Source organism: Cavia porcellus, unplaced genomic scaffold, assembly GCF_034190915.1.
Source record: "Cavia porcellus strain 051 isolate PalLab524CR breed Dunkin Hartley unplaced genomic scaffold, mCavPor4.1 scaffold_9, whole genome shotgun sequence".
NCBI classification, from domain to species: Eukaryota; Metazoa; Chordata; class Mammalia; order Rodentia; family Caviidae; genus Cavia; species Cavia porcellus.
The window spans coordinates 58,926,758-58,951,565 of NW_026947492.1; the positions used below are offsets into that span (position 1 = coordinate 58,926,758).

The 24,808-nt window shown below is 41.1% G+C and overlaps 2 protein-coding genes across 6 annotated transcripts in view; both read right to left on the reverse strand.

Annotated features, from left to right (window-relative positions):
• Positions 1-6,093, reverse strand: part of Uvrag (UV radiation resistance associated) — a 282,472-nt gene extending 276,379 nt beyond the window's left edge. For 2 of the 4 annotated variants that reach the window (XM_003468551.5, XM_063256476.1), the window contains exon 1: positions 5,766-6,092. In XM_003468551.5, the coding sequence (XP_003468599.1) occupies positions 5,766-5,882 (117 nt within the window). In that variant the 5' untranslated portion in view covers positions 5,883-6,092. Of the gene's footprint in view, positions 1-5,765 lie in introns of all 4 variants that reach the window. The other 2 variants (XM_063256475.1, XM_063256477.1) reach the window with 2 other exon arrangements.
• Positions 6,094-22,841: 16,748 nt separating this feature from the next.
• Positions 22,842-24,808, reverse strand: part of Dgat2 (diacylglycerol O-acyltransferase 2) — a 29,527-nt gene continuing 27,560 nt past the window's right edge. For both annotated transcript variants that reach the window (XM_003468552.5, XM_063256478.1), the window contains exon 8: positions 22,842-23,966. In XM_003468552.5, coding sequence (XP_003468600.1) covers positions 23,812-23,966 — 155 coding nt within the window. In that variant the 3' untranslated portion in view covers positions 22,842-23,811. The remainder of the gene's footprint in view (positions 23,967-24,808) is intronic.

Consider the following 24,808-nt stretch of genomic DNA (forward strand, 5'->3'; position numbering starts at 1 on the left):
AACAAAAAGAAGAAAAGAAGGAAGGAAGGAAAGGAGGGAAGGAGGGTAGGAGCCAGATAAGCAGGCTGTACTGAGTTCTCACCATGTAATCACAATGCTAGGCTGCATGAGAAATATAAAACACAGCCAGAGACCAGGGATATAACTCAGCGGCACAGCACCTACCTGGCAAGCATGAGGCCCTGAGTTTGATTCCCAGTACCAGAAAAATAAATAAAAAAAAACAAGTATGGTGATGCACACCTGTAAGCCCAGCACTCAAGAGGCTGAAGCTGGAGAACTGCTATGAGTTTGAGGCCAGACTGCACCACACCGTGAGTTTAACGCATCCTAAACTATATAACAAGACTCTATCTCAAACATAAATAAATACACACACACACACACACACACACACACACACACACAGCACAAGGGTTACAAATTTTGAGATAACTTAAAACTTTTCAACAGAACCCTCCAAAGACTATATAGCTACAGTAAACAAAAATCAAAGACATAAACTGCAGTTCCTGTGTTGACTCTCAGTGACTTTAAATTACCTAGACCTTAGATTCCTCATGTGTAAAACAAAGCGGTTACTGATATATATCTCTCATGCACAAGAATTCCACTGCGTAGTTTGGAACTGGAAAGTGCCCCAAAGGACCATGTATTGAAACACTTGGCCAACTTGGGGCTATAGTAAGATGGTGGAACCTTTAACAGACGAGGCCTAACAAATAGAATTGATTGTTGAGAGTGCCCCTGAAAGGAATATTGAGACCTCTAACCCCTTTTTGTTTCTGTTTTTGCTTCCTGGCTACCATTAGGTGAACAGCCCTCTCCTAACCAAAAGTTCTTACCATGACATACAGTATTGCCACAGGCTCAAAGAAACAGGCTAATCTATATCATGGGCTGAAACCCCTGAAGCCATGAGCCAAAACAATCTTTTCCCCTTTATAAACTGCTTCATGTATGTTATAGCCACAGAAAGCTCGAAGTCTCAGGAGACTAAATAAACATATATAAATCCCCACTTTAAGTGGAGGCTACATATAGTGACTTCCAAAGAGTACAGTATGGAGGAATGAACATGACAAACACTACCAGTGGAACTGTGATACACAATGGTGTCTTGATTCATAAACTTAATTCTTTCCACAATTCTTGTTGCAGAATTCATACCATGATTCTGGTTTCAACTTAAGAATTAAGTTCAAGAACCGAGGTACTATTTTATGAGAGATGTGTTCTTGTTTCCACTAAATTATGCATTTGAAAAATCACAAAGTTGGAAAATTTTATCTTTTAACCACAATTTTTAAAAACTAAGGAAATCTGATTAAACTATGGAATTTAGTTTAATGCTGGATCATTAACTACAACAAAGGTACCTACCATATTAATGGAAGGTACTGAGAACAGGGGAAACAGTGTAAAGTACTGCACATGGAAACTTTTTGTACTACTGTCTCAATTTTTCTGTAGATCTAATGTTGCTCTAAAAAAATCTATTAAAAAAATTAGAGATCAAGGCTAATAGTCCTAACCCACCTCCACACCAAAAATACAAAGATCTACAAATCAATAAATAAATTAGCAAAAAATCACAAAAACTAACAGCATAAGAGGTAAGTCACAAAAGGGGAAATTAAAATAATAAACATGTAGAGACATTTAAGTTCTGAGGATTGAATAAAGATAAATGAGAACATGTACCATACCTGGTATGCAATACATGTGCCTGATGTACAATAAATATTACGGCGCCTAGTATACAATAAATGAAATTGTAAAAATACAACTAATAATTAAAGAATGACAAATTTAAATATATAAGTCAATAAATACGTGTGTTCTGTATTCATAAAAACAGGTTTGAAAGCACTGGGAAAAACTGTGGAAAAACTGGCCTTTTCATAATTCTATGGTAGGAATGGAAACAGACATATCCTTTTCAAAAAGCAAGAAGCAGCTAAAACTTACCTATCTTTTGATTCTGTAGTTTTGCTGCTCAAAATCTGTCATACGGAAATAACAGCTATCCGCATGTGGCTATTCATTGCAATAATATGAGAAAGAAAACCTGGAAATAATCCTCAGTTCATCAACAGGGTATTAGTTTTAAAAACCACGAAAAATATAGTAGATCTATTTACAATGATAGGAAAAACTATCCAAGAAACAATAAATCACAAAATTTTTAAACTTTTTAAAAGGAAAGGATTAAACCAGGTAAGAAATTCTTAATCTAATATCTTTCATTTATATTTTAAAAGAATCAAACTGCATGCAAAACCATGAGTTCATGTATATATGCAAGAACAGTTTCTAAAAATCCAAAGCTTTTCACTGAATTCTTAACAAAACATGTGACTTTTATAAGAGTCACTAACTATTCAAAAAGCCCCTGCGCTCTGCATATATGAAAAATGTTGTCAGGTTATATCCAAATGAGAAAGCCTGTGGGGAGAAGAGAACTTTTCTCAATTAAGCTTTTAAAACATATAAAGTGCCACTACCACAAATTACAAATTTTTATCTCAAGACTTCTAAGTCTAAGGGTGTGAAGGGAGTCATTCTTTAGATGAACCTGTATTCGTTCACCAGTTAATTACAAACATCCAAAAATTAAAGACAACAGTCTTCAAAATGTGTGGCTGTTCATGCTAAAAATACAGTTAAAGTAAGATCACAAAAAGAAAGATTAAACAGTAATTCCACTGTGTATAGCAGAGAAGCTGATGTGGTCTACACTCACTGGTACTCACACATGTAAATAAAAGTTCAGGAGTTATGCAGTTCTAACATTTTTAAGATAGCTGAATTAAAACAAGATAATTAGGTCTTATAGTTTTGTACCCTTTGAGCATAAATCAATCCTTTTCTGAATTGGATGGGTCCGTAAGTCACACTTTCAGAATTAATATTTTAAACATTATAGGCACTTTTAGAGTCAATGGCACTTAAGAATGTAATTAATAAAAAGAAATTAGCAAGGATACTGCATTCTAAAATAAAAATAAATCTTAGAACAGTGGTTTTCAACCTGAGGTAATTTTGGCTCCTACTGTGAATGCATTTTTGATTATTAGGCCTGGGAAAGTGCTGCTGGAATCTTCTGGGTAGAGTCCAGGGATGCAGCTAACTCACACAGCTTCTCCCCTGCTCAGAATGGCAACAGCCCTAAGGCTGAGGAACTCTGTTTTGAGGTAGGTTTGGGGGCTCACTGAATCTCCACTAGGAGATAATAAACTTTATCACTGAAATACTAAGTCACCAACTTGGGTTTGCTCATTTTTTTTAGAAATATTGACACCTTGCAAACTAGCATGAGATGTATTGAAATAGACAACATTCAATGTGTTAGGTAATGGCTCCTTAATTTATCCAAATATTTGCAGTTTTGCCAAAGCTGTATATAAAAGACAATAAATCTAACGCCAAGAAAAAATTTTATATATACATTTCCTATGACACAAAAGTACTGAAAGAAGCTGGACATGAAAAAATACATTTTGCCTGATTCAATTTATAAAGTTCAAGAGCAGAGAAAAACTGATCTTTAGAAATTAGAAAAGTAGTTCCTTTTGAAAGAAAAGAAAGGTAGAGAAAGAAAACAACACAAGGAGAATTTCTGGAATATGTTCATAATTTTGCATTTCTTAATCTGGGTTGGAGTTATGTAATGTTCATTTTGTAACAATTCATCAAGCTGCATAATAAAATCTGTACACTTCAACTGTATGCAGATAATACATGAATAAAATGTTTGCTTTTTAAATATTATATATTTATATCCTAAAAGACTTGGCACTTTGGTCCAGAAAGTTCAATTTATATCTAGTATAAAAATAAAAGTGTTTTTTGTATAGGCTGCCTTCCAAGAACTCAAGAAGGATGACACCCCCAAAAAGCTGTAAATAGCATATTCAGCACATCTACACAATTCAGCTGTACACTTAAGCCACTATATATCCCTTGGCACCAATTCAAAAGTTTGACAAACATTAACACATGCAGCTGAATTTATTCCATGGACAACTTGTTTGGATTATTTCCCTTAGTGTTAAATTGTGAACTGCTATCAGAGAACAGGCTCTATCAAATAAAAGCTTTCTCTTACCTAATCCCACAAATTCTCAAAGCTCCCCTCACCCAAATTACAATTTTCTTGGCCCCCTCAATTCCTTAGGATTTCTCCGGGCTGTTTTGAACAGCGCCCACCTCTGCCTCCCTCTGTATTCACCCTCACACTCCACCTCCCACACACACGTTAATTCCCAACCCAAGATACAATTACCCTTTCCCAGGACCGTATAATACAATACAAGCCTCACTACTCTCAACACCTGATATACTCCCCAAACTACCAGCTCAACAAAACCAGGACACAGGTATTCTAGACTTTCGAATCCTCTACCACAAAAAGCATTGTTTCCACAAACAATTCTGCCTCCCTACTCAATGGCCACCACAGGGGTTCTTCAACTTTCTGCTTCCATTTAATTCCCTCACCCTTTTCCTACCCGAGAGTCCCTTCCATTGCTCCTGCACCTTTTTCCCGCCACCTCTACTTTAAGACTCCTTCCTATGCGCCCCCAGCAGGGATGGAAAGTTACAGCGAAAGTGTAAAGGAACTTGCGCTGTCATGTGTACATGGGCGACAGAGTCAAACGCTGGATTCTGAGATTCAATCACACCACTTACCAACTGTAAGGCTTTGGACAAACCTCGGTTTCAACTAAAAAATGGGGATTAAAAACAAACAAACAATAACAAAACAGCTGTCTCAGAGTTCTGGGGACTCAGTGGAGTAAAATTAGGCCACAGAGCCCTATGCACAAATCCGGCACCGTGAACACTGGATGGCTACTAACAGTTTCTCTTGGTCTTCTTGAACGGAGGCATTAAAAGAAAGGTAAAGGATAGTAAAGGCTGTTTTAACTCTGTTTAATTCTTAGACTACTGAAAAATCTCCCCTTAGGGGAGAAAACGAGGGCAATGGATAGGGAAGAAAATGTACTCTTCAGATAACCCAGGTGTCACCAAAAAATTTCGCTAAATTCCCAAGTACTGCGTTTCCTCTTTCTTAACCCCTACAGGGTGGATCTAAGAAGCTCCCAAAGCCCTAAAGGGTGGAAGTGTGAATATGTACATCAATTCCTTCTTCCAGATACTCACTAGACAGGATTTTTTAAAAAAGAAATGAAAAAGAAAAGTGTCTCCCTCCTTCGCATGACGCGTTCCTTGGGGTCTGAAAACTGGAAAGGAACCCCAAGTCCCCAGCATTTTTCTCTGGGGGCTAAGGGGAGCACTTCATCCTAAGCGACGACAAGAGTGAGTGCTGGACCCTAACTTTCGCGGTTCCTTCAGTGAGTTCCAACCGGTTTGCCCGGGTAGGAGAAAGGGAAAGTGCCTCTGGGGACCCGGACTTCGCAGCGCCTTCCCCGAGGGCTGAGAGGAGGGTCTGCTCGAAGGAATCCCCGGCTCCCTGCTGGGCGAGGCGGAGCGGGTGGGGGAGCCCGGGGAGTTTCGCGAGCTCTCGGCGGTCTCCTCGAGAGCCAGGAACGCGACTCTCTTGGGACCCGGGGACCTCCCGGAGGTTCCGCCATCGCAGCACCCTCCCCTCAACAGAGCCTGACAATCCTCCTCAGACCTGCGAGCTCCTCTGCCCGCTGCTCCTGGGCTCCAGGCTTGCGAGCCTTCAGCCAGAGCCTACGGGGTATCCAGCCAGGTCTCCCCAGTCCCCCTCTAGAGCCGCCAACCGGCGGATTTACCTGCTGAGACGGCAGCTCCACATGCAGGGCCCGCGCGGCAGAACCCGGTGGTAGCGCGGCCGCCGGGCCCGGGGGCGGCAGGGGGACCGGGCCCCCGACTGACGCGGAGGCGCTCATCGCGACGTAGCGGCCGCCCAGCGGCAGAGCAGACGTCCTTCCAGCATCCGCCGCCGCCTCCAAGCCACGACCTGTCGAGCCCCTGCAACCTAGACCATGGCCACCCGACAGGCAGGGTAGCTCCGTCCCCACGCTGGTCGCAACCACTGGCTAAGGAAGAGCCATATTACCGCAGTGCAACCCGCCTCCACCCGGCCGAGTCCCGGCTCGCTCATTGGTTCCGCTCTCGTGGGGGCGGAACCCAACGACAACTAAAGAACGTGCTATTGGGTAGCCAGTATATCCATCACCGTCCGGAATGAGCTGGGGGCGGAGGGACTCGTGGATGGCCTCAATTGCGTCTGTCAAACCCTGGTGAAACATGGGGCGTTGCTTCTTTCTGTCCCAGACTAATTGGTTGTTTTACTATTAAGGGGCGAGGTCTTCCGTCTGAGCCGCAAAGGCCATTCCTCTAGCGAGCTGTCAATTGTCAGTAAAGGGACGAGGGGCGGGGTCTTGGTTAGGTAGAGCGCGAGCCTGGGTCTGGTGTCACGTGCAGAAAGCTGTAGAGTCATCTGATTAGTGAGAATGTGAGCCACTTCTGAGCCACTTCCGCCCTAACCTAGTTGCCATGGTAACGGGCCTCCGGCGGAGGGCAAGGACCAGTTCCGTGGCAGCTTGGTCGCGACTGTTAGCCTGCCATTGCAGGCTCTTCGGAGTGTTTTCCCTAGGTATTCTCATCAGCTGAAAAGGAATGCTTTACAGTTCAGCAAAGCCGCCATGCATCGACACGGTCACACAGAAACACCAGACGACAGTAACGCGACCAGTCGCAAGTCCGCTCCTCCTTCCGCTCCACAGGATAAACCACAAGGTGCGCCAGCCGCCCATAAAGCTGTTTCATCCCTGCGGGTGGGTTGCTTATATTGGACTACTTTTCCCTGTCTGACTAATGCTAACTTACCCATCAAATCTCAGATGGAGCAAAAGCCTCCTTCCAAAAGGCTTGGCTGATCTCTTGAGACTCTGCCTTAGGAACTTTGTAGTCCTGCTCATTCTACTGCCTTGTCTTTTAATAGAAGAGTACACACAAGCAACAACCCGACCTTCCCAAACCCCGCCACACACACACACACACACACACACACACACACACACACGGAGGGAGGGGGAGAGAGAGAAATGAGAGAGAGAAATGAAAGAGAGAAATGAGAGAGAAAGAGAATTCCTCAATCAAAATGACATTGTCAGATTCATCTCTGGATCCCCAGTATCTGAGAAAAGAGAATGAGGATCTCTTTTTTTCAATGTGAAGGTGCAGACCTTTCCTGCATAAAGACTACTTTGATCATCAAACGATAGTGTGTGTAACAGCTACTTAAGTAATAAATAGCACCGAATCATTCTGCAGGATATCTATCTGCCTTCTCCACACACCCAAGACTGTACTCTTTGTACCATCTGGATTGATGTAGCAAAAGGAACAACGAATTTTAGAGCCTGACACAAAAGGAATCAGGCACTTTTTGAATTTTGGCTCCCATCTGCTTGCTTTGTCCCTAAGCAAGTAAGTCTCCCCACCCCCAGCTTTAGTTTTCATAAGACAATAATAATGATGTTATTGGGATTAAGTAAGTAAATATATGTAAAGTGCTAGTGCAAGACCTGGCTTATAATAGGTGCATTAAACTTTTGGTTTAGCAGGCAGGGGATGTGCCTATTGAGTGGTAAGTAGGTGCTTAGCATGTGCAAAGCCCTAGCTTTAATCCCTAGCTGTATTTTTTTTTTAAGTTTTTTATCAAAGGTAGGCATGCTGGCTTCCTGAAAAACACCTTGGATATGATCTCAGGGCTGGATCACATGTATATCACACTGTTTTCAATTCTGAAACATTGAGCGGTTCCTCATGATGAAAGCCTAGGGTGTTTGGTCATGTGTTTGTTGAAAGGAAAGTAGTTGAGAAATCCAAAATTTCATCCAGTACAGCTTAGGCAACACCAAGATCTGTGGATATGCGCAGAAAAGATTTCTAAGCCAAGCATGGTGGCATACACCTGTAATCCCAGAACTTGGGAGTCTGAGTCAGGAAGATCACTGTGAGTTCAAGAAGCCTGGGGTACCTAGGGAGTTCAAGACCAGCCTGAACTATGTCTCAAATAAAGAAAAAAGAAAACAACATTTCTGATTCTAAGCCACATTTATTTCTAGAGGCTGCCATATAAAATTGCCATGAGCTAGGTGACTTAAAATGGAAATTTATTCTCTCACAGTTCTGAAAACCAGAAGTCCAAAACCAAAGGGCCAAGGTACTCTCCTTGCTCTCCCATCTGCTGAAATTCAGCCTACTGCTTGGAAAGTTTTCATAAAAATGTATATGAATTGTTTAGCACAATGTCTTGAATCTAGTAAGTGCTCAATAAATGTCACCTATCATTTTCATATGTTTTTTCCTAAAAATTTTTCTGTTATTTAGATTTGCATCCTATTCCATAATATAGCTGTTTCAACATAAAACTATTTTCAATCACTTAAAATTAAATTATAGTATTTTTACTGTGTTATTATATCTCCCAGAGAAATTTAGCCAAGCTCAGAGAACTTCAGTTATAACATTGCCAAATACTGCAGGATCCATTCAGTGACAAGAAGAAGGCTTGAAGTCAAGTGGTAACAGTGACTGACTGACTCTTCAGGGATTGATAGGCAACGTTACAGCAGGTTTCCCATAAGTCTTAAAAGATGATTAAGAGTTCGACAGATAAATGAGGTGTTTATATCTGTTTGCATCAAAGATGGTTTGAATGTGTGCTCTAAAAGTTCAAGTGCTGGCAATTTAATCCCCAAATTCTATGTTAATGATATTTGAAGGTGGGGCCTTTGAGAGATAATTAGGATTAGATAAGGTCAGGAGAATTGGGCCACCATGATGCTATTAGTGGCTTTATATGAGGTAGAATGACCCAAGCTAACAGCCTTGCTGTATCTCAACATGTGATATCCTCTGCCATGTTACCATGTAGCCAAGAGGCCCCTAATGGGTGCCATCCTCTTGGGTTTCCCAGTGTCCATAACCATGAACCAAAGAAATTCTATTCTTCATAAATTATTTGGTTTCATTTTATTGTAGCAACAGAAAACAAACTAAGATGGTATCGACATCAAACATTCAGTTTGCAGGACCTAAAATCAAACATCCCAATCTGATGCACTCTTTAGGTAAATCAAAGCAAGATGGGGAAGGCTGATGTTTTGATGTCTCAAGTTTAATTAAATTAAATTTGTCCCTTTCCTTTCAGCACAGCCTTTTTTCCCCATTTATTTACTTATTTAGTCAAACACTCATTAGACTTTTGTCAGGTGGTCAGCCTGAGCACTACATTTAAGAAATGAGGCAGGTGGGGCTGGGGATTTAGCTCAGCAGCATAAGTACCTGCCTTGCAAGCAGGCGGTCGTGAGTTCGATCCCTGGTACCAATAAAAATGGAAAAGACAAAAAAAAAAAAAAAGAAAAAGAAAAAGAAAAAGAAAAAGAAATGAGGCAGGCAAATTCCTGACTGAAGGGAATTCGCAGATCATCTTAGTGCAGAGTGCTAGTGTAGTAATTGAGATGATATATAAAATAGAATGAAAGGACACACAACAAAATTCTAACTACAGCCTGCATCCACGAAGGCTCCCTAGGAAACAAAGAATATTCTAGGCAGAAAGAACAATGTGAGCAAAAGCACAAAGCAGAGGACATGACACTGGTGTAGATGATGTGGCTGAAACAAAGACTGCAGGAGAAAGCAACAGGAAAAAGTCTGGAAGAGGAAAGTGCTGTTGGCTGAGAAGAATCTGGCTACCTTGCCTAGGAACTTGGCTTTGATCTTGGGCAAAAGTCACTTCTAGAAACATTCTTCAGGCAGCCCTGGAGAGGAAGTTTTGAAAAGGGTAAGACTAGAAAAGGCAAAGTCTTTCAGGAGATAAATAAGAAATGTAAAACCAGAAAGAGGCAGTTTCCCAAAGAACCTACACATACCCAGAAACCCTGTAAGACAACCCTGGCAGCACTTCTCCTTGCCATCCAAGGACACTTTGTGAAAAGCATTTTTGGGTCTGCACTAATTACTACCTCCGGTGGGCTCCCACAATGGCGGCCTGGCCTTACTGTAGTGTATGTGTTTGTGTGAATAGTCTTACTGAATGGGTTTCTCTCTCTCTCTCTCTCTCTCTCTCTCTCTCTCTCTCTCTCTCTCTGTCTCTCTCTCTCTGCTGTGAGCCTCTGCTTTTGATTTTTCTTTGAATTTGCAGAATCCTGACACAGAGGACAGGGTCCATAAACTTCAAAGAATGAATGAATGAATGAAGTGAACATTTAGGTCACATAGAGGCCTCCTGAGCTACTTAGGTTTCCACCACTGTGACAAAATACCTGAGATAAGTTAATGAGAGAAAAGGTTTATGGTTTCAGTTGTTTCATTTCTGTAGTCATTCAGCCCTGTTGTTTTGGGTCAGTGGCAGCACAGTACATCATGCAGCAGGAGGCCTCTTTCACAGTAGTCAAGAAGCAAAAACAGAAAAGGACAAGAGTTCAGAGTTCCAACATTCCCTGCAAAGGCATGCTCCCAATGATTTAACTTCCTTCCACTAGGTCCCATCTGCTGAAGAGTCTACCACCTCCCAATGGTGCATGTTCTAGAGACCAAACATTCAAAATACGGGCCTTTGAGAACATTTAGGTTCTAGATTATAATACCCCAAACCTCCCCAACTAGAACAGTCCCACAAAGAGAAAATCAACCTGCCCTAAGTTGCACAAAGTTTGTAGCAAAACAGACAAACTTTTTGAGCCTCAACACCGGGACTTTTCCCTCAGTTGCAGTGTTTTTCACAGTCACTGACTATTAATGTGCTAAGGTGAACATGGGAGCTTTTGACTGAATGGGCCAGCCGGGATGACACACAATGAATACAAATAATGCATCTAATGCTGATAAGTCAGCTGTGTCCAACAGGAAAAAAAAAAAACTTTGCTTATGAGGAAACTTTTATAGCGAGGACTGAAGGATGCAGAGGGCTCAACTGGACAAAAGCTGATATGAGGAAAAGAAGCAGTGTGGGCTGGAGGAGCAGGAGTGGCAGCCTCTTTCTATGTCTGTAGCTCTGAAGGAAGTAAAAGAAGGCCAGGCGGGAGTGGGCAGGAAAGCAGTTGTGCTGAGGAGGGAGGAGGAAAACACATTGAAAAAATTGGTATCTCAGAAATAAAGTAAAAGCAAAGAATGCCTTCCATTTCTTTTAGAGTTAGTGTTGCTTTTGTTTGTAATTTCGCACAACGAAAATAGCATTATCTTTCAAGGTGTTGGCACTGACTTAAGGTGGAGATTCCGCTGGGATCAGGTCCACAGTGGGCCACAGTGGAATTTGGATTGCTTGGAGGTACATGGACAACTATTAAAGGTTTTAAGCAGGATAGTGACATAATCTGATTATGTTTTAGCAATGTTTATCATTTGCTGCTGTGTTGAGAGTGAATTCAAGGATGGAAGGATAGTGAAAATGGCAGCAATAAATCATAACACTTCTTCCTTGAGTTTGAGGACTATTAGAACAGAGATGCGGCTGAGTTCCTAGGTCTAAAGGCACTAAAAGGCGAATACTTTCCTTTGTAAGGCTGATTTTATGACTGGTGAAGCCTCCCACTGCCAAGCATGGTCTCACAGGGTTCTAGGAGAACCCTGGATCTAAACAGAGGTGAGCGACAACTCCACACTAGGGTCAGAAGCCCAAGGACAGTTGACCTGTAGTGGAAAAGCTTTAAGATTTTAGACAAGTCCATTGCCTTCTCTGAGTCTCCAGGTGCTTCTGTGGGTAAAAGAGAACTAACATTTCCCAAGTGCTTTGTATATATTCATTAGTTTGATGGGTCCCCACTGGGTCCTACAGGTGTTACTGTCTTGGTTTTACAGATACCTACAAAGAGGCTCATGAGTGGGAATGACCAGCCCAAAGTCACATGGTTCCCAGTGGCAAATCGACAGTATGAACCTAGGTTTCTTGCTCCCTAGACTGAGACTTTCCCCTACACCACACTTTGTGAATTAATTAGAATATACCATTTAAGACTGAATTTTATGGATATAAGGACCAGGTTCTTATCCATAGTAAAGTATAGCTAGCTGTAAAGCAATCCTAATGGTAAAACTCCTTAAATTCTTCTTTTTCTTCTTAAATCATTTTGTCCAAAACCCATAGGATGAGGCCAATAACAAAGTGTTGTGCGTTCTGGGGAGGATGAAGAATGGCCCAGAGCAGAAAGTGAGAATCACAGCAAGGTGTGGAGGGTTTCCATGCAGGGGCAGGACTGGTGGAAGGAAGGGTCCTGGCAAAAGGTAGAGAACCAGAGTGGGTAATGAGGAGTCTGTACAGGAAGGCTGTGAGTGAGACGGAAGAGTCCAAGCAGAATATAGAGCAGCACTGTCTACACATACTTTATGGAGTTCAATGCAAAATGAAATGCAAGGCCAAATGTGGTGGCACATGCCTGTAATCCCAGCATTCTAAGAGGCTGAGGCAGGAGGATCAGAAGTTTGAGACCAGCCTGGGGAATTTTGCACTTTAGTAAGACTGTCTCAAAATTTAAAAAAATAAATAAATAGAACATGGCTGGGGATGAAGCTCCTGTGCAAAGGCCCTGGGTTCCATCTGTAGAAACAGAAAACAAATGGAAGAAAGGCAAGTGTTATGGCTAATATATTGTGTCAACTTGAGAAATTTAGAAGTTTAGCTAAGAGACTCAGCAGGGAGCCAGGATCCTTACTTAATGTAAATATCCTCATGCTGTGCAAGAGGAAGGCACAGAGATTTTGTGAGTGCTACACCCACCCTGGAGTGTGGGGTGGCCTATGTAACAATATAAGTGAGGAGAAGAGGCTTGTTCCCCCTTTTTGCTCTGGCTACTGCCTTGAAGTGTTGCCCCAGTGCCATCCCACCCTGCCTTGGTGCTGCTGCTTATGGACTGAAACCTCCACAAACAGTGAGGTTAATCAACCTTTCCTTCCTTCATTTTGAGTGTCCCATCAAGGAGAGAAGAGTAACCAAGACTGTAAGGGAAGCAAGGAAAAGGGAAGAGGAAAACAAAGAATGAACGAATGAAGAAAGAAAGGAAGAGAGAGAGAAAGAAAGAGAAAAAAGAAAGAAAAGCAAGGCAAAGGCAGAGTCCTTGGTTGAAAAATTATTTAAGAGTCCCAAGGGAGAACCCCCCCATACCTATGGGGAGGAGGGCAATGGAAGCAGCAGGAGGGTGGCTCCTTACAGAGCAGCTGAGCAAATGAATCAATACCGGAAGGTGAGAAGAGCTGGTCCATCTGAACAAGGAGTGACAAGTATGAGAAGGAAAAGAACCAGCCTCGACCCTGTGGTTTCTGGACTAGAGCTGCCCAAAAGAAACCAGGACTCTGGGAAGGGAGCAATCCCAGGATTGGGCCAGCAGAAAAGTACAAGATGATTTTGGCTCATCTGCTTGTGCCAGAGAGTAAGGAAGGGCTCAGAAAAATGAAGGGGACAAATGATGTTATAAGGCCACAAAAGCCAATTTGGAGAGACTCACCGTGCCCAGATCCAGAGTAGTTTAAGTATCAGGATAAACAATGCTAGAACTGCTTAAACCTATTGAATAAAATGGCACTCCACAAGAATTTTTTTAAAAATGAAGATCTGAGTCTTTATTCATAAAATTAATAAATGTTTCAAGATGAAGGAAATGTTTACATAGTCTCAAAGTATGAAAAAAAGAGTTAACTTTACAGTGAAAAGGCATGACCGTCATTACAAGTAACAGTTTAACATGAATTTTTAAAATCCTGTAATGTTCATTACAGGATCTTGTATAATAATCTATTTCCTATAAACAAACTAAAAATGTATTTACATTTTACTTTTTTATAACACTGTGCTCACTAAGGCTTAGCTCTTATGTAATTAGTTTACTAAAGAATGGTAAGGCAGACTTTATTCAAGCTGGGCCTACCACAAGGGAGTTTTACAGCAGAGGATAGAGAAGGGGCTCAACTCCCAACAGCTTAGATTAAAAATTAATAATAATAATAATTTGTTCAGAGATAGATATGTGCCAGTCAAAAATTGCAAAGGTAAGGCAATCATGTCACTTACCCAAGGTCACATTTCTAGTGTTGAGCTGGAATTCTAAAGTAATATTATTCCAATATTAGGTCTGTATTTTACTGCCTCTATGTAAAGAGTGTTGAAACTGTACATAGGGGCCAGGGATATAACTCAGAGGCACAGCCTCTGCCTGTCAAATGCAGGATCCTGAGTTTAATTCCTGGTACCAAAACAAACTAACAAAACTGCATATATTTTAAGTAAATGTTACTCATATAGTGAAGTCGTATTTGTTTTCCTTTTTTAAAGTTATCTTTGTTTTCAAAATATATTTTTAGTGGGCTAGGGATATAGCTCAGTGACACATTACCCACCTAGCAAGCATGAGGTCCTGAGTTTGATTCCTGATATAAAAAAATTTACATTTTATATATATATATATATATATAATCACATATTGAATGAAAAAGATATACCCTTCATGTTTAATTAAAAAAAAACCTTAATGTATCCTTTGTCACCAAAACTAGAAATCTCAAAAATAACTTGCTTTATGTTATAATCTTTTAGAACTACACAAAGAACCTTTTTAAATGTGTTCTAATATGCCAATATTATATAAAAAAGTAGGGTATAAAATTGTGTGTGTGTAGAAAAAAGTCAGAGGAAAACTTACCTAAAACTCTGTATGCAGAAAGTGGTGAAAACTATTTTGAAAAACAGCTAGCAAGAGAAACAATAGTTTAACAGTTCAGGCACAGTGGCATACACTGATAGTCTCAGGGGAGGCAGAAGGATGGCTTGAGCCCAGGCATTTAAGGCCAGCCCTCAAAACACAGTGAGATTTCCCGATCCCCCATTATCACAAAAAAAACCAAAAAACAAAAAAACAAACAAACAAAAAAAAAAACCAGAAAGGAAGAATAAAAAACAATTTTCAAATCTATATGTGGTATGTTTGCTATAAAACTGTGGTTGAAGCCAGGGCATAAGGGAAGTCTCTGTTTTTCCTTCTTCTCCTAACGTTCTCATTATGACTCATTAAATAGGAACTCTTCCACCCTCTCAGAAGCACTAAGGAAGAGAGCTTTCCAAACCTGCAGTCCACTCCAATTAAAGAGAAGTGGAATATTTGATTTGTGAGGAGACTAGTGTCTGCCATCCAAGGACACAACTTCTGTATCAAGTGATAAAAATATATTAAAGGTCATTATTAGCTTGAGCTGGTTTACACAGCAGAAATGTATTTTCTCGTAGATCTAGAGGTCAGAAGTTCAAAATGAAGGCGTTGGAAGGACTGTGCTTCATTTCAGTACTCTGGGGAGAACCTTTTGGCCCTTAGAATTTTCTGGGACTTCAGGTACCTGTGGCTTGTGACTATTTAACTCTCTGCCTCCATTCATTCTCACGTAAATTTATCCTTTTTCCCTGTATCTTTTCTCCTCCAACAACATTTATCACTTGGTTTCAACCCACCAGATGATCCAGTATTATCTGATCTTAAATAGATATCCTTAACCTACTTACATCTGCCAAGAAATTTTTTTTTTCTGAATAGTCATACTCACAGGTTCCAGAGATGAGGATAGGTCCTTATCACTTCGTGGGACACTGTTCAACCCATTCTACCATCTTTTGTCAAATCACCAGCCTAAAACATGGATAAATTAAGATGATGTTAATCTAAACTAGATGGCTTTTAAATTAGCATGTTAATTGTAATCACTAAGAAGATTAAAATATGCAGTAAAAGAAACAAGAGAATTAAAACAGTATAATAAAAGTACATGTGGTATAATAAAAATACAAAAGAAGGGATAGAGCCGGGTGTGGTGGCTATTGCCTGTAATCCCAGCACTTGGGAGGCTGAGATGGGAAGATCATTGCGATTTCGAGACCAGCCTGGGCTACAAAGTGAGCTCAAGGCCAGCCTGAACTGCATAGCGAGAGGCCATCTCAAAAAAAAAAAAAAAAAAAAAAAAAAAAAAATACTGTTAGCTGGTTCTAAATACCCTACAATGCTTTCATCCACTTGAATGGTTTTACACTGTCTTGATATGTTTGATGCTATAGTATATGAAGTTATATTCAAATATTTCAAGGAAAAAGACACAATGGTAACTACTATTTAAGTCGGATTATTTGGTGGTGAAGCACTAGTTGCTGAAACTGTCATGCTTTGACCTGTATTGTTATGTTGTTATGTCCTCTTTTATCTCAATCTCTCCCTTATTCATTAAAAAAATTATTTATTTTTTTTATTACTTTTTTAACTAAGAGGAAAAAATAAAAAAAATTAGAAGGATATATTATAGTAATTTTTTTGGTTTCCTATTAACTTGATTTGAAGTCCTGTAATATCCCATTATCTTATTTTGACTGATTAGACTCTGTTCCGTTTTGTATGCTAGTATCAAGTTTGAGGGTATAGGCAACTACTTTGAAGGTAATAAGATTCACTATGATGCCCATTCTGGTTTGACTATTATCCTCTTTTGAAGTCCTGTAATGTTTATAATGTTTAGGTTTTATTGGTCTTGTTCTCTACCGTTTTGTTCAACTTTATAATACCTAGTGAGATAGACAATTCTTCTTAAGGAAGCGAGAGGCGTTATGGTAATCATTGTTGATAACCTTGTACTCTGTTTTTACATCATGTGCTATGTCTATCCTTGGTTTTGACTGACAGCTTTGTGTCATATTTGATTTTATTCTCTTCCAAAAAAATTAATAAGAACTATGGGAGTAATAAACGCCCAAATGTGTAAATTTTGTTGTAATAAAGAGAGGGAAAAAAAAGTGCTCTAAAGGATACAACAGCAAATGTGTTTAGGTGTGTTAAATAGATGACCATATTAATGTTCTTGATTGGATCATTGAACACAACTGTTTGCAGTCTCACTGTTTGAATGTCCACTTTGTATGCCTTGATCCTGTGACTTGAATCACTATCTCTAAGATAATAATGTATAATCTATTAACTAGTGATTTCTTACTGCTTTTTTTTTTGTAGTTCTGTATTACTTGTACCCTTACACTGTTTTGTTTTGTTCTGTTTTTTCTCTTTTTCCTTTTAAATAAAATTAAAAAAAAAAAAAGGATGAACGGAAAAAAAAAAAAAAAAAGCAAACACAAACCTCACACCCTGCCTAAAAAAGTAGCAAGAAAGACAGATGTAAATGTTACTTCATAAGCAATTACACTGAATGTAAATATAAAATCAGTCTAATCAGAAATCACTAAAATCACTCCAACCAGAAGATGGACAGTAGAAATATGAATATTTTAAAAGTCCACCAGTATTAAGTCTACAAGAGATGAAGTGTATATTTAAAAACAAAGATAGGTTGAGAGGGAAAGGATGAGAAAAATATTCCATGCAAATGGAAAGTTTGGGTGACCATACTAATATAGGCTGTACTACATTGACTGATCTATCTGTGTGTCTGTGTGTCTGTCTGTCTGTCTTTTGTTCGTACTGGGAGTTGAGCTCAGAGTACTAAAGGGACAGTGTGCCACTATACCCCCAACTCCACTCCTTTTTTTTTTTTCCTAAGACAAATTCTTGTTAAATTGCCCAGTCAATTTCAGACTCCTGAGTAGCTGGGATTACAAGTGTGGACCACAATGCCCAGTCACAAAATAGACTGTACGACAAAAATTATTACTGCATGACTGGATGTGGTCATGTAGGTGGTATGTGCCTGTAATTCCAGCTGGTCTGGAGCTGAAGCAGGAAGATCGAGTGTTTCAAAGCTGACTGGAGCCAGATGTGGTGTCATAGGCCTGTAATTCCAGCACTCAGAAGACTGAGGCAGGAGGATTGCTGTGAGTTCAAGGCCAGCCTGAACTACATAGTGAGACTCTGCCTCAAAAAAAGACCAAAAAAAAAAAAAAAGACTGGGAAATTTAGTGAGACCCTGTCTCAAAATAAAAAAGCTTTAAAAGGGCCTGGGGATGTAGTTCAGTAGTAGAGTGCTTGCCTAGCATGTGTGAAGCTTCAGGTTGAATCTGGAATACTGAAAAAAATAAGTAAATAAAATAATATGCAAGATGCATACATAATTTTGAATCTTCTAATAAATATAAAGATAAAAACTAGTCAAATCCAGGAACATATAGAATGGATAATGTATTATGAGCAAGTATGATTTTATCAGAATTAAAGTTCAGTTTAGTATACACATATCCATGAATATAATGTGCCATATCAATAGATAAAGGATAAAATCATGTGATCAACTCAATAGGTGCAGAAAAAGCAGAACTCTTTCATGATAAAAATACTCTTAATCCTAGAATTTGGGAGCCTAAAGCAAGAGGATTGTTGTGACTTCAAGACCAGCCTGGGATACATAGCAAGACCCTGTCTAAAAACAAAAATACTTTAAAAAGTAAATAAGCCTAGGAGTGTAAAGAAATCTCGTAACATAATAAAGGGAATTATATAGTTAACATTAAACTTACTAATAAAAGACTAAAACCAAAGTTTACTCCCTTTGAGATCAAGACAAAGATGTTTGCCTTCACCATTATTATTCAACAATGTACTGGGAGTTCTAGTTCCAGGGTAAGGTAATAAGAAAAAAAATTCAAGGTGTCCAGATGGCAGGATTATTTTATTAATAGCTCTGTTCACCATTCACATGGGATGGTCTTCTATATACAAAACCTAAAGTAATTCATAAAAACAACAATTAGAACTAATAAGTAAGTTTAGCAAGGTTGCAAGAAACACAATTGTATGTCTATACAATAATAGGAGCATCCCCAAAATGAAATTAAGAAACAGTTTCATGGGCCAGGTGCCATGATGCATGCCTGTAATCCCAGCACTCAGGAGGCTGAGGCAGGAGGATTAAGAATTTAAGGTCAGCCTGCACTACATAGTGAGACCTGGTCTCAAAAAGGAAAAATAAAAATTAAAGGAAAATCTAAAGAAATAGAAAGATACTTAGACTTGACATTATGATAGCCAAATCACCAAATTGATCCATACATATAATGCAATGCCTATCAAAATCTCAGGTGCCTTTTTCTGCGGTCATTAACAAGCAGATTCTAAAATTCATGTGGAAATTCAAGGAACACAAAGTTTCCAAAATAATTGTGATAAAGGGAACAAAATGAAAGGCATCCCAATTTCAACATTTATCACAAACCTAATTAAGACCACATGACAGGCCTAGAAGTGTAGATCAGTGATACAGCACTTGCCTAGCAAGCATGAGGCCCTGGGTTCAATACCTAGCACCACACACATACACACACACACACACAAAGAATGGTAGAGCCAGCATAACTATAGAAATATAGATCTGTTAAACTGGGAATCTAGAAATAAACTTTCACATTTATGGTCAAAAGAATGTCAAGACAATTCAATAAGAGAAAACTAATTTTTCAACAAATAATGTCAAATAACTAACTAGATATCCACATGCAAAAGAATGTGGTTGGACCCTACCTCAGCCACATACAAAAGTTAAGTCAAAATAATTTGGAGATCTAAATGTAAGAGCTGAAAACTATGACAATTTTAGAAGAAGCCATAAACACAAGTACAGAATATATAATTCCTTGTTTGGTGACCAGTGCATTTAACTACTTAGACACAAGAATGGAACTTGGTCATTACACAAGGCATGTCTGTATTTGAGACTTGGAATGAGGCTGGGTTTTGTTAGATAGAAACAAGAAGTATATCCAATAACAAAAAAGAGGTAAGTTTGATTGTGTCAAATTAAAACCTTTTTTGCTTCCAAGGACACATGATACAATTGACACAATATAGATAGATATATATTTCCTACATTTGACAATATATATATATTCTAAATTTATTGAGCTATCATGAGATTAATACAACTTATCTTTGGCCTCTACAATTACGAGAGGTGCTCGAAGTGGTGGCCATTAACTTCCAGAGATTTATTAGTACAGTAAACTGCTGCTTGGGCAACCTCGGACACTGAGACCGCCACACATTGCATTTTCAATTTCTTCTCTAGGGGCTGGCAGTGTCATGGGTCTTTGTGGTATATGACATCCTATAGGGTCCCCCATATGAGGGCAACACCACCTGTTGAGAAAAGATCATACTATTTTTCTTTTCTGAAATGCATATATATTTTTGGTTTCTCTCTGTCTTGTGGCTGTATCTCACATGTCTGAAGTGAAAGCTATACATAAAAGGTCATATAGTGTACAATTCCATTTATGTGAAATGTCCAGAATGAGCAAACATGTAAACAGAAAATAAATTATTGACTAGCCAGGACCCGGCCAAGGAGCTGGAGTGACTCTTAATGGGCCTGGGGTTCCTTTGGGGGCTGATGAAAATGTTCTGCAAATAGAAATCAGTGATGCACAACTTTGTCAAAATACTAGAACCTACTGAACTACCCATTTCAAAAGGGTATTTGTTTTAGAAATGGGGGTACTTTCATGGTATATGAATTACACTCTCCAAAATAAAAACTGAAAGAAAGACAATTTTGCCAGCTGCAGAAATCATGAGTTGGGAGGGGACCTAGAAACAGGAGCCAGGTCTGTTAGGTCAAGGAGATCAGATAAGGGTAACCACCATAAATGCTGTTTCCTGGTGAGGGCTATGGGCCACACCCTGGGGTAAGTGATTTAAATTTATATACCATATATTATTATATACCCATGATCTCAGTTATTCAGGAATGGATTATGCCCATTTCTCAGATGCAGAAGCCGAGGCCTATGGAGGTTAAGTGATATGATAATGCAGGTAGGATTTGCAGTATCCTGGGCTGGAGCCCACACTAGTTAGTGTTTTTAGGAATGCAAAAGGAAAGACTGGTTTGAGAAACACTTTAGCAGGAGCAGGAACAGGCAAGCAGTGGAGAGCAGGAAGAAGACAGAAGTGTCTAGTGTGATGTGATGACAGTTCTGCTAATGGGCAAGCAGCACTAATGACTAGAACCCTAGGAACAATGGGTATTCCACTTGGAGACCTCTCATGCGTTATCAAGAGGAAGCGTGCAATAAATGTTGATCTGTTGTGTAGTTAAAGGCAAGTCCACTGGCCCTCGATGCCATTGTCCAGATTAGGAGTATTTATTCTAGGTGGATGACTGAAATTCCTGTGTAGTCCTAAGCATTTGTGAATCCTTGATTTGCTGCTCCCTAGTTGCTAGCCCAGCATAAGAGCTCAGTAATTGTCAAGATGCAAGCAGCTCAGGAAGCCAACAGCTTTGCCTTAGACCTAGCCTTAGTGCCCCCTTGTGGTCTGTCTGGGAACCACAGTCAGAATCATGGAAATGACAATTTTCCGGTTAAGGTCACCAGCCCATCACCACCAGCACGCAGGGCAAAATCTTCTCAAGGTAAAAAAAAAAAGCCCTCAGGCAACATCCACAGCACCTACCTGCAGTCACATAGCATTGGAGCAGGCTAGCCTGCTCTGGACAGTCTGCTGCTAGATATACTTTGTCCTGGGTGGGGGACCCTCCTGCGGTCTGGGAGCCAGTTATTATTGATAGTCTCCTTAGGCAGAGATGGCTGAGTCCCCTAGTACACAGCAGTCATTCACAATTCACATTCACAATTCACGAGAAAACAGCCTCTATTTAAAGGAGTGGCTTAGGTTATAATCCAGTGTCATGTTAGCCTCAGGCTGGGGGACAAGGGTAGAGCCCGGTCTCTCATCAGAAAGCTAGGCTAGCCTCCTGTCTTGAGCGTGTCCAGAGGCTTGTCTGGCACTAAGAATCTACCTTCTGCCGATCCCTCCAGGGCACCCCCCCACCAGTCCTGGCCACCTAAATGCTCTCTGGGGGAATCCAAGTATTTTTCCCTTCTGAGCCCACCCTAGTCACAGGCCACTCTCCGCCCCTCAGTCTTTCCAATCATCACCTGCAGCCCCGCCCTCTTCCTCCCTTCCTGGTAAACCTCCAACTAGGCTTCAAGACCCAGATGACGCACTCTCATCCTCAGCGAGGCACCCTAGCTTGGGCTAGAGGTGCTCCTGTCACATCCCTGAACACCCTGGCTATCTTCAGCTGTCTCCAATGTCTCACTGCATCCCACTCACAGCTTGCTTCCAACATGGAGGAGCAGGGCTGGCAAAGACAGCAGGATGAGCATTCCCACAAGAAGGAGGTTGGGAGAAATCCTTGGGTCTCAGCTGGCTTACCACTTAGAACAGAGAGCCGCATCCTGTGAGAGCTTGTAAACACTGAATGGACAGCAGGTCAGATATCTTTCCTGTTTAGTATAGACGAGGTCACAGACAGGGAACATGGTTTTGGTGACCTGTAAGGACCCTTCCTCCTCAGCCATTCTAAGACTTCCCAGCAGGACAGTGCCCCTGCCTCTCTTGGTGTTTACTTCCTTGTAAGATCACTCAAGTGTGAGCTGGACGTAGACACTCACATCTAACACATCAATGCTGCTATCACTTCCACGATTAGGTCACAATAGACTGTGACTTCTGTCTTGCTCACATGCTGCTCTCTTTGCACACTGGCTCTTCTTGCTCACTCTGATGAGTCAGCTGACACTGGGCTACCCTGTGGAAAGATGAACGTGGCAAGGAACTAAGGGCGGCCTCTGGTTACCAGCCAGTGAGGAAGTGAATCCTGCCATCAACCATAGGAAGGACCTTGCCTTGGACTTTGAGATGATTGTGGCCTTGGCAGACACCCTAAGTAGAGATCCAGCAAAGCCTTAGTTCTCAACTCTGCAGACTGTGAGAGAAAAATGTTTGAAGCCACTATGTTTTGAAGCAATGTTATATAGCCATTGATAACAAGTGTACCAGAGGGTGCAGCAGGAAGCCACCGGGTCCCTGAGCATCCCCAGTGTCATGGCACAGTGCAGACGGAGCCCAGAAACCATGCACAGAGGGTTCTTTTTTCAGTTTATTTGTTTAGGAATATACAAAAGTCTGACACGGAACAATGATCTCATGGAAAGAAAACAACATACAGAGGAGGGGCCTCCCTGGCTCCAAGCCCCTCAGAAAGGCACAAAGATGTGAGGCTCAGGTTCAGGACCTCCTCTCCTGGACCCAGTGTGCTATGCAGAAGGGCAGACCCTTCTGTAACCAGACTTAGGGTGTGACCTGGGCAAACCGAGGCCACAGGGAAGGACATGCTCCAAGATAAGACTGAGTCAGTGCAGTCCACGCCATCAGCTTCCTGAGCAAAGCCAGTTACTCCAACAACACGCAGGGCTGGAGAATCCAAGACATGGTGTCTCTGCAGTAGTGTTGCCCTCACATACTATCACTGGCAGCTGGTCTAGCCTGAGATTTGACAGAGGAGGGTTCAGGTCAGGGACAGAGAGGAGACTCAAGCTGGAGCATTCTGGGTGCTCACCACTGCCCTTCCAAAGTGGGGACAGCTGTGCCCTCCACGTCTTCCCCTGGGCAAAAGGGACCAAGACTTTCACTTAAGCGTGGGGTGGTGGAGATAGAGATGTTTGTGTTAGAAGTGGGCTCTGCCTCTCATGCCTGGGAACAAAGAATGAAGCATCTAACCGACTTGATTCACTAAATGGTCACCCTCCCCCAATTTACCAGAACCCAGTTTTCTCATTTCATCATTTTAGGAAGGGAACCTGAGGGTTTGGTTGAGAAACCATAAAGGCCCAGATGTGTTAGCCACGACCTAGAACAGGACATACTAGAAGTGAAAGAGCTTTAAAATATTGACTTATGCCTTCTTAAAAAACACCTAACATTGTAATGGTTTAACAAATTATAATTTCTTTTAAATAACCCACAGACACCCATGACGCTTCCAAATTTACAGAACAAAAAGCACTTGAGAGCTCGGTAGAAAACAGTGTGTAGTCGGTTCCTTCCAAGGGCTGGATCAGTTCACTTCCAGGACTTCGGTCTCCGAGAGACCACATCTGGTCTTGTGCTTGTCAAAGAGCTTCACCAGGGCCTCCATGTACATGGCATGGTATAGATCAATGTCCTGCTGGGTCGGGTGTGCCACCTTGGGGATGGTGATGGGCTCGCCCACTGCAGGGAGAGACAGAGATATCTGGTTAGTCAGTGCCACAGAGCATCCCCTTCCTAAGCATCCAGGATGCTGACAGCGGTGACTTTGTGCCAGCCATGCACCAGGACTTCCTCTCAGACGCTCTAGCTTATTAGATGAGAAGACTGAACACCTAGAACATGGGAAGGAACCTGTCCAAGGTCACAAAACCTCCTAGCAGCAGATGAAATCAACCCCTTGCAATCTACTGGTTTCTGTGAAACTCATGGGACGAAGTAAATGTCTGCTTTTGCTCTGCTCTGGCTACTCTCTTTTAGCCTTGGTTTCTTCGCCTGGGACACACAGGAGGGCTTTTCTAAGGATTCTGTGAAGAATAGGATGTGCTAGGAAAGGGGAAGGGAAACCAACACCCCTGACAGTGTGTGAAGTTTTTCATCCTGTGCCGTCTCCAAGCCCAATCCTCCTCTAAGCCCTGCTAATGCTATTTCTGAGACTTCTCTGAAATGTATGGACTCTCTTTTATTGTAATTTGTTACATTCAGGCCAAGTCACACAAAAGCTTATGGTTTGATCTTGTGATTCCATTTTGCCCATTCTAACATATTTTCTACCCAGCAGCTGCAGACACCACTATATTTTGTTTTTGTGCTGAGGATGTTCCAACCGAGCTACATTCTCAGACATTTTTTATTTTTTGTTTTTTTGAGAGAGGGTATCCATGTAGTTCAGACTGGCCTTGAAGTTGTGGCCATTTTCCAGCCTCAGCCTCTGAGGGCTGGGGTTACAAATGTGTGCCACCATGCCCACTTTTTATTTTTGATTTTGAGATAGAGTCTCACTAAGTTGCCCAGGCTGGGTTTCA